This window comes from Rosa chinensis, chromosome 4, assembly GCF_002994745.2.
Source record: "Rosa chinensis cultivar Old Blush chromosome 4, RchiOBHm-V2, whole genome shotgun sequence".
Lineage (NCBI taxonomy): Eukaryota > Viridiplantae > Streptophyta > Magnoliopsida > Rosales > Rosaceae > Rosa > Rosa chinensis.
Window position 1 is genome coordinate 62784723 of NC_037091.1, and position 10193 is coordinate 62794915.

The window sequence follows — 10193 nt, forward strand, 5'->3', positions numbered from 1 at the left end:
TCTCTTAATTGAGCACTACGTCCCTGAAGACCAAATTGCAAGACTTCAATTAAAGAGTTAGGAAGAGAACCCAATTCAAACCGTAATCCCATGAATCTCCAAATTGAAAAGGCAAATGAGCAATTAAGAAAAATATGGTCCATAGACTCTGAACCATTGCAACAAAGACCACATCTTGAAGCCATAGAGACACCTCTTTTTTGCAAAAAATCATCAGCAAGCACACGACCATGTAAAACCTTCCATGTTAATAAGGACATTCTTGGTGTTATATAATGAATCTTCTCAAATATGTTGTTTTGGTTGCAAATGATGTAATAGAAGAAGCGAATACATTTTTCTGCTTCTTTCTTACAGTTATTTGTATATACGCCATAGGAATTGTATTCAGGCAACGCATGTTTTAATTAGGTAGTGCTTTTGTTCCCTGCTTTTCCACATAGGGTAATGGGTAGACCACACTGGCTATCCGATGTACTAATACATATATGTTGTACTTATCTAAATTGCTTAATAATATGCAATTCCTTCTTCTCAAAAAAAAAAAAAAAAGCATTTGGTGAAATGTTAAGGAATAATAATGCTTCGCAAGCTTATGCGAAAATAATAATAATGCTTTGGAAGATTTACACTTTTTCTTTGGGAAAAATTCACCAACGGTGTCTGGATACTTAGGGGACTTTCAGAATGATATCTGAACTTACAAAGTTATCAATGTGATACCTGGACTCATTTTTTCATATCAACGTCGTACCTACGACCAATTTCCGTCACGGAGCCGTCAAATTTTGTACGTGCAATGCACGTGAGTCACTTAATGAAGACAAAAAGACCGATTTACCCTCGAGAAAAATTCACCAACGGTGTCTGGACACTTAGGGGACATTCAGAATGATACCTGAACTTACAAATTTATCAATGTGATACCTGGACTCATTTTTTCATATCAACGTCGTACCTACGACCAATTTCCGTCACGGAGCCGTTAAATTTTGCATGTGCGATGCACGTGAGTCACTTAATAAAGACAAAAAGACTGATTTACCCTCAAAAGTTTTTTTTTTTCCTTTTCTTTTCTTTCTTTCTTTCTTTATTCTTCTTCTTCTTCTTTTTTGGTTTCTTTATTCTCTCCTTCTCTCCTTGCCAACACCACCGCTTTCGGAGAACCCACCATGGAATATGTAGGAAGAAAAATGGGGGAGAGCCACAACAACCTCCACCACCACGCAATGACGTTGTCCTCCGCTGCTTCTTGATTGGGTTTGGGTATAAGGACTGCTTCTTCCTCCACCGCCAACGAAATAGTGGAGGCTCAAGGCCACATTCTAAGGGCCACCGACCGGAAGGACCGTCACATCAAGGTCTACACAGCCAAAGGCCCCAGGGACCACCGCGTCAGGCTCGGATACGACCGGCCCAGCAAGGCCGTTGATTGGGTCATCAAGAAAGCCAAGGCCACAATCGACGAGCTGCCGCCGTGGAACCCGAACTCAATTTCTGTTCAGACAACATCTTCTCCGACGGTGCCGATATCCGTCGTGCAGGACACGCAGAACGCGAGCCTCCATTTCTCGATGTGGAGGCTCCGAGTTCTTTGTCTGCTAATCGACGAGGCGCAATGGTGGGTAGCAGCGGAGTGGCGGAGCTGGTGAATTAGAACAGCTCGAACTTGTCTGCTAGACTGATGAAGTTGCAGGTGAGGATGGTGTGCAGGTGGTGTTGCATGCCGGGAACGACAGAGAGGATGGCAGGGTGGGATTGGAGCTGTGATTTGAGAGTGGAGGGCTGGCAGGGTCTGAGTTTCTGATCAATGGTGTATAAAAGGGGGTCGGAGGAGAGAACGAGAGTGGTGGTGGCTAAGTCGTAGGCGGCGGCGGTGGGGATGAACTTGGAGTGAGCGGCGAAGCCTCAGTGCAATTTCAATTTACTGTAGGATTTGAAGTGGGGGGAACCATAAACATCTGCATGAAGGTGGATTGAGACACAGCGGCAATGTTTGATCGGCAATCGGGGGTGGGAATTGGACGAGCAAGATGATTTGAATCTTGATGATTCAAATCAGGGGAAGAAGAAACCAAAAAAGAAGAAGAAGAAAGAAAGAAAGAAGAATAAAGAAACAAAGAAATAAAAGAAAAAAGAAAGAAAAAAAAAATTTGAGGGTAAATCGGTCTTTTTGTCTTCATTAAGTTACTCACGTGCAAAATTTAACGGCTCCGTGAAGGAAATTGGTCGTAGGTAAGACGTTGATACGAAAAAATGAGTCCAGGTATCACATTGATAGCTTTATAAGTTCAGGTATCATTCTAAAAGTCCCCTAAGTGTCCAGACACCTTTGGTGAATTTTTTCCTAAAACAAATTGAGGGCAGAATGTCATTTTTGCCCTCATTTTTAGGCTCACGTGAGTCACACGTGCTCACAGTTGACGGAGACGTGACGAAAGTTCGCCAGAGGTACGACGATAATACGAAAAGTAAAGTCTAGGTATCACATTGATAACATTCAGAGTTCAGGTATCATTCTGAAAGTCATCAAAGTGTCCAGACACCGTTGGTGAATTTTTCCCTTTTTCTTTTTTGGGTACATTATTAAGAAGCTTAAGAACAATGATTTGGAAGTTTTACTCTTTTTTTCTTTCTTTTTTCTGTTTTTGGGTACACCAGGAAGCTTTACTCTTTTGGTGGAAAGTAATTTCCCCGAGAATCAAAGCATGGAGGCCATTCAGCCTCTGAAATTCTCCACTATGATCTTTCCGTGGTGATATGATTAATGGATATTAAAGTATCAATCATAAGTACATACAAATGAAGACCCCCCTACTATACATTGAAGGTTCAAAAACATTCACAGATTCATTTGTCATCATCGCCATCTTCATACATCATTATCCCAACTAAAGCCACTATGATCTCCATCCTAAGCTGGTACGAGTATGGGAAGGGAATTCCACTCTCCTGAATTGTGAAGGATCTTGTAACGGCTTCTGAGGAGTAGGCTTTTGAAGAAGTGGATCAACATCTCCATCATTAGGCGAAACAAGGCACTCCAAGTAGATTCCAACACTACCAACTTTGCCAATTCCACGAATTGATAGATTCCAAAAGTAATTTTCATTGAAATTGTACATTGATATATAGCTTTTCTCCCTGCACTACCAAATCCCAAGATTGGTCCCAGAAACAAAACCGTGATAAGTAGCAGTACGGGATGAGGGTCTCCATACTCCATCATGACCCAAATGTCATTACAGTGTCCTGGTGATGTGTTATGAACAGCCTCTCTTCCCTGAAGGCCCCCAGTACCATAGTGTCATGGAAAGGAGCGAAATGTGATAGCCGAAAAGGAATTTCTCGAACCTCCTCTTCTGCTAAAAGGAAAGATACAATCACCAATGATCGATCTGGACTTCCGAGCCTATGCATCAACCAGTGAAGAGCACCATTCACCAGGATCCCACTATAACTTAGACGACAACGAGCATAACGATAGGGAAATTGCTTCTCAATCACTCGCCAATAACCAGTTTTTAAGGTATAGACGCTGAATACAGTAACAACATCACCATTATCTCTATACATCTCCCCACATACTACTTTGTAATCATCAATCGAGTCATCAAATCCGAACCCATAAAGCTCCTCTCCACAACGCTTGCCCTGCAGATTTGGTAGCGGAGGTAATTCCTTGGATTCCCTGGTTGCGGGGTTAAGCATATATAATAATTCCTTGGACTTTTTTTTCAACAATTGTCCATGTAACTTGCACACCAACAAGCCATTGCAGTGAGACACCCAGTTAATTACAAAATGTTTCAATTTACTGAAAATACGATTGAGCTTTGTGGGTACTTAATCATATTCATCAAGAGTTTCAATATTGGAATTGAGATAAAAAGAATAAAGGGTAAGTGGCCTGATTATCTTACATAGGGGGAGACTGGTAATGGGGCTATTGGTGTAAATGACTCTTTGTCTTTGACGGAATACATGCTCACTCTGAAAAGCTCTATCACGGTGCAGTTTGACAAATTTCGGGTCAGAAATTAAATAACGCCATGATTTAGAAACACACCTGAAACGGCATAAGGATTTGACCGGAAGCCGTGAAAGAATATCCTCCTCGATCTCCACCGAAAGGCTGTGGCGGTTAGCTTTACATTTTCTCACTCTCTCCTCCATGCCCAGTGTTGACGCTTATAATATCTTCACAGCAAAAGTGGTTGATGGATCTTAAGCTCCAAACCAAAACCCTATAGAGCAACTTCTGTTAATGTGGAGGTTGTCGCTACTTTGATAAGAATTGTCGATTTGTCGGTAAGCCGTGACCTGTTGGTTAGCTAGCCTAACTAACACTGTGGAGGTTACAGGTTCAAATCTCACTGACATCAGGAATGGAGTGGGCCAGTGGGGTGGAGAGTTACATTGTCGTCCAGAGTAAAAAATAATAATAATAATAATAAAAATTGTCGATTTGGTTCGGGTTTGAGGAGTTCTCGCTTATATATAACCTTTTTCCAACTTGGAATAGGAATCTGCAATCGTAAATTAGAAAAATGCAAAATCAATCTTTGCATGACAAGGAATCCTAATCTATCATGGAAACTATGTTAAGTAATTTTTTCTTTGTCATATCCCTAAATAATTTTAGTGGATGATATCGTATCATGGGAGACCAAGAAGCATTTATAGATTATTAAAAATAAATAATAAAAATTTATGATGTGGCTTATATGACAGGAATTCCATCTTCAAGTGAATGGAATCTTTTAATAACTCGATTAATGAATTGCATTAGAAGCTTCTTATGAGAATGAATTATTGATCCAACCGAGATACATGTTCTATGCAGGCTTTCAACTAAAAAAGACATGACAAACTTTCTATTCCACTACTATTTTTCTTGACACTTGACTTCTTGACTATGCTCATACAAATTACAAACTACAGAGTGTTGAGAAGTCTAACATTCAGTTAAAGTGTTAATGGCAAAATTGTCCATTTAATGTTTAAAATCATTTAGTCAATAGTTATTGACACATGAGGGTGAAGTTATTATAATACAATTTCTATAAGGTCTCGTTTGGTTCGCGAAAAAGAAAATAATTCATTTGTCTTTCCCATGTGAAAGGAAATGAAATTTCTAAAGAACTTTCTATTCCGATGTTTGATAACATAAGAAAAATTATTCGGAAAATAGTTAAAAAGTTTGTAATCAATGTATTAAAATAATGTCTTATGAGTAATAAATGCAAATAAATAATAGGGGAAAGTGATTCATTTTCAGGAACCATTTTCCCTCATATTTTCCTTTGCTTCATGAAAGTATTTCATTTCCTTCTGCATTCCAAACGCAAGAAACGAACAACTTTCTTTTCCTAATACTTACTTTCTGCGAATTAAACGAGGTCTCTAAGTACAAAATCGTGAGTTTTGAATTCATGCCACACCTTTTTAAAAAAAAAAAACTAAACAAAGTCATTGTTGGATCAATCCACGCTCAATATACAGATTGATGTAACGGACGTAGTCACAAGCTATTAGATGGGACTTGGTGCACTTCTCAAAGTCTACGGTTTAATTTCTAGTTCGAGTTTAACTACTAGCGAATACAAGAAGTTGTTTGTAATATGGCTTTGTCCTAAGTAATTGAATAATGAAATTATACCGTTGCTTTGATCTAATTGGGCCAGGTCTCCATTACTCTTCCGTTATTTCACCGGGTAACTTGATGAGCACTAGAAAAAAAGTATAATGGGTTCTATAAAAAATTAGAATGCGACTGTGTTGAGTTTAGAAACACTTGAAGATTGCATCTTCAAGCAATTCGAATATTTTCATAATTTGAATTTCCAAGATATATGTTCTACGGAGGCTTTCAACAATTCAACTAAAAAAGACAAGAAAAAACTTTTTATTCCACTACCATTTTTCTTGACACGATCTATCTTAGAGGCTTAATTAACAACGGATACATGGTTGAATATGCGATACAAGGTATTGAGAAATATAGCATTCGAGTCGGCGATAATCAAAAGGCATTTTGAACTAGTTAAAACATAGAAGTTATCGACACATGAGGGTGAAGTTGTTATAGTATGATTTCAATGAGTTCATGGTCGTGAATTTCAAACACATGCACACCTCTACTCAAATCTAACCAAAGTCATAGTTTGATCAATTTTCACGCTTGACATACACATTGATGTAGTAACGAGCTGGCTAACCAAAGTCCAGGCCCGATAAGACAGTTGTTCCGTATAAAAGCCAAAGAAAACTGAAATCCCCCATCATAGATCTCTCAGAAGCCAGAAACAGAACGGAGAGAGAGAGAGGAGATGTCTCAGCTTTTCTGAAGAACACAGCAAAACGCAGTGGGGGAACCAGGATTTAAAACTTGGGGGGGTCCAGACTTGAATATAAATTTTTGACATGACAATTTTAACTTTTTATTTTGGATAAGATAGTATTATTATTTAGAAAATAGAGAAAATATATATCAAAAACAATATCTCCATGCACAAATCCTTAATTTTTTTTTACTAACCTAGCTTACAAAAAGAAAGAGATCAAATATATGTAACCAAAGAAAGGAAAAAATCAATTTATATCACTCACAAGATAGTAATGAACTCCTTGACTTCATTATTTCTCAAAAAAAAAACAAAACTGTTTGCTGTTCTATTATGTTATTTATTTACTATAGCCAGGTTAAAGTTGTTTAATATGATTGGGTTGAGAATTGGGAGGGGGTCCAACAATTGAATTCAACACTTTCATATGTTAATTATACACTCTTTAGCTGCAAAACATGACATCTACAGCAATCAAAACGGAGGGAGGGGGGGGGGGGACCCAGGATGGAAAGAACGTTGAACCCAAGATGGCAAAACGTCGCCGTTCTACTTACGCAACCACCCGCCAAATCTCGCCTCCCTCCAAATCCACCACTGCGGGCCCCACCCAGGCTGCCGAAGTCGAACTAAACAGAAAATCAGTTTATGCATTGTGGTGTTGTGCGATGTAGGTCTCCGGAATTGTACCCGGATGAGGATCCGGGTCCGGTCCACTAAGGACCATATATAAGAGCAGTGGTAGAGCACTGTTATTGAGAAGCATCATTTTCCATTTTCCATAAAAAACAGACTAAAGCGCCGAAGGAGTAGAGAAACAGAGAAAAGGGCGCGAAGGGCTAGGGTTTCATATAGAGCGTCGTCTTCTACCACCGAGCTCGAGTTTCCACCGTACTGTTTCTCTCATTTCTCGCTCGGTTTCTCTTCTCCGACGGAGCTCAATTGTTCACTGTTAATGAGTCGGTTGGTTTTTGCTTTGGTTGCGAACCGAACCGCCATTTTACATTTTCTCAATCAAACTTTGATGTTCATGTTCTTTACGCCCCTTTCTTGGTAATTTGGGAGTTTTTATTATCAAAAACCTAAAAGGCCTTTGTCATTTTCAGGTGAAAATGCAGAACAATTAATGTGTTTGAACTCATTGACACGGAAGTGAAAAAGCTCCTTAGGACACTGGATGGACATCCCCGGAGAATTCACACGTACGAGAGACCTATATATATTAAACTACTAGAGTATCATTTCCTATTTCATGTGTTTACTTGATAAGTTTAAACCTACACACCTAACCTGAAATCTGGCTTCAAAAGTAGATTATGTGTTCATGACACAATTCGTCAAAACATTCTTTTCAAAATGATGAGTGGAGCAAACAATAATGCAAGTTGCTGTATAATATCTTTCACCGCAGCTAAAACTTTCACCGCAGCATGATTCGCAACAGCGAACGGACTCAACCTTTAGAAAATAGACTTAGTTATTCAGTAAACTGTTATTCGCAAACACTACTACTCAGCGAACTCGCTTCTTACTTTTTCCCGCAGTGATGTCATCTCACGAACGTACTTGTAGCGAACATTCACGACGAACTTACTTGGCGAACTTTTCTCCGCAGCGAGCTCATCTTGCAAACGCAGTTTAGCGAACATTCGCGGCGAGCTTACTTCATGAACTTTTTGCGGATGCAGCAAGAAAGCATTAATTCTAACATGAACGATGTGAGAAATTGTGAACTAGTATTTGAAAAGTGCATTGAAGTATTTCATAAATACATGAATTCAACGGTGAGAAATGAAATCTTTATTGTCATATTTCTTTATTGTATTGGTTATAATTTTTTTTTTAAATATAATTATTAGGTGTTGCCTTGTTTACTTGAGAAGCACGGTGAATGGTTGCTGTGGGAGCTAGTTCACCGTTGGGACAATCATAAAGTGATGGTGAGGTGGATGTCTGCTACATTCTATTGGCTGATTGAATACTACATTAAACGCATTGAATTCATGGATCCCCTGGAAGAAGTCGAACTCGAGTGTTTTAGGGAGATGGTTAGTTGTGATTTGTGACATACTTATAACCCCTTATTGAGGGAAATTGTTAATTATATGCTTATTTATTTTACTAATCTTGCAGGCTTTTCGGAAAATACAAGCTAATGTCACAAGTAGTGTCCTGCGTTTGGTACGTTTCATTTTTTTTTCAATACTTTGTTGTCTGTCACAATGGAAGTTGTATAGCAATTTTCTTTTTTGTCAGATTGGTGAAGAACTCGAAGGAGAGCTAATTGATAGCTCATTGCTTAAGCAAGTCATAAACATCTATGGCACAATTAGGATAGGGTTCAGAGATCGTTTGGAGAGTGATATAATTGAACATACCAGGGCATTCTATGCTAGTAAAGCATCAAAATTGATTTTTGAAAGTTCTTATTCATATTATATGGTGAAGGCGAGTTTCGTAATCTAAATATGGTTCTAGATGTGGCGTTGCTTTAAGGCTAATCTAACACTTTCTTCTAAATTATGCAGCCAGTAGAATGCTTGAGAAGGAGAGACACAGTTACTCAGTACCTGCGTTCGACCAATGAGCATTGTGTGGTTTAGGTTAGTTGATGTGTATGTATTGGTTATCTATTTATGTAGCAGAATTTAGGGGGTTAGTGTATATATATATATGGAGTTGATTCAACTACACCCTGTTAAAGATTAATATCACTGATTTTAAAGTGTGTCATAGGAATAGCTAATCCAAGTGTTAGAATTAATGCTTTCCTGCTCCATCCGCGAAAAGTTCGTGAAGTGAGCTCGCCCCGAATGTTTGCTAAATTGCTTTCGCGAGATGAGTGCGTTCTCGAGATGAGGTCGCTGCGGAGAAAAGTTCATGAGATGACATCACTGCGGGAAAAAGTAAGAAACGAGTTCGCTGAGTAGTAGTGTTCGCGAATAACAGTTTGCTGAATAACTAAGTCTATTCGCTGTCGCGAATCATGCTGCGGTGAAAGTCTTAGCTGTGGTGAAAGATATTCTACAGCAACTTGCATTATTGTTTGGTCCACTCAAAATTAAGCTAACTATTTGTATCTAAAGTACTTTTTAATCTAGTTTAATATGTTTTCATCTTAGAGATTTTGTAGGTTAATCTTGTACCCTTATAAGGGAAAAGATGGTTGATGTAAAACTTGTGAACAAGTTCAGAAACTCAAGTACACAAGTTTGCTGGGTTAAGCTGATCTGTTCATGCTTCATTTGCTACTGCAAATTAATCAAATTAACAAGTAGTGGTTTCGATTATATTTTGTTCAAATACAAAGTAGAAGAAAATCATAATTATATATAAACCAACACCAAGTGCATGCTGATTTATTTTATTTGTATAAAATAAATAGATGTCATCTTTTGAATATGTGAAGTATACATTTGGAAATGTTGTAATACATAAGATGTGGTGTGATCTGCCTACTTGCTTCTATGATTGTGGTGGAGAAAGGCAGCTTAAACTGTTTCGGTTGGAGAATGCCATAGTACATTTTCAATATAATATGATCTCTTGTGTAGATATACTCCTACTTTTTATAACTACATGCTTGACTTGTAGATGCACCAACACGAGTTGTCTCAGCTCCTTCAAAATGAGCATTTTGGATTCACTGCTTTGCTTAGAGATGGAAAGGTGTAGTTGCGCTGCTATTTATGAAGTTGTAATCTGGCCTGTCTGTAAAACGTTTATAATAGGGGAAAATTCTGTTTAGTCCGTATACTGTAACTCTGTCATCGTTTCAGTCCCTAACATTCTAATTTAATCTGAAAAGTCTCTGAACTCACAATTTCCGTCTAATAGGTCCTTGCC

At 38.4% G+C, this 10193-nt stretch overlaps 1 protein-coding gene across 1 annotated transcript; it reads right to left on the reverse strand.

Moving 5' to 3' along the window:
• Positions 1 to 2761: 2761 nt before the first annotated feature.
• On the reverse strand, positions 2762 to 4161 carry LOC112199732 (F-box/kelch-repeat protein At3g06240-like). The gene is made up of 2 exons (XM_040517358.1): positions 4070 to 4161; positions 2762 to 3654 (listed from the first exon to the last, which is right to left on the reverse strand). The coding sequence occupies exons 1-2, from the start codon at positions 4079 to 4081 to the stop codon at positions 3226 to 3228; spliced, it is 441 nt and encodes a 146-aa protein (XP_040373292.1). The 5' UTR covers positions 4082 to 4161; the 3' UTR covers positions 2762 to 3225.
• Between the last annotated feature and the right edge of the window lie 6032 nt (positions 4162 to 10193).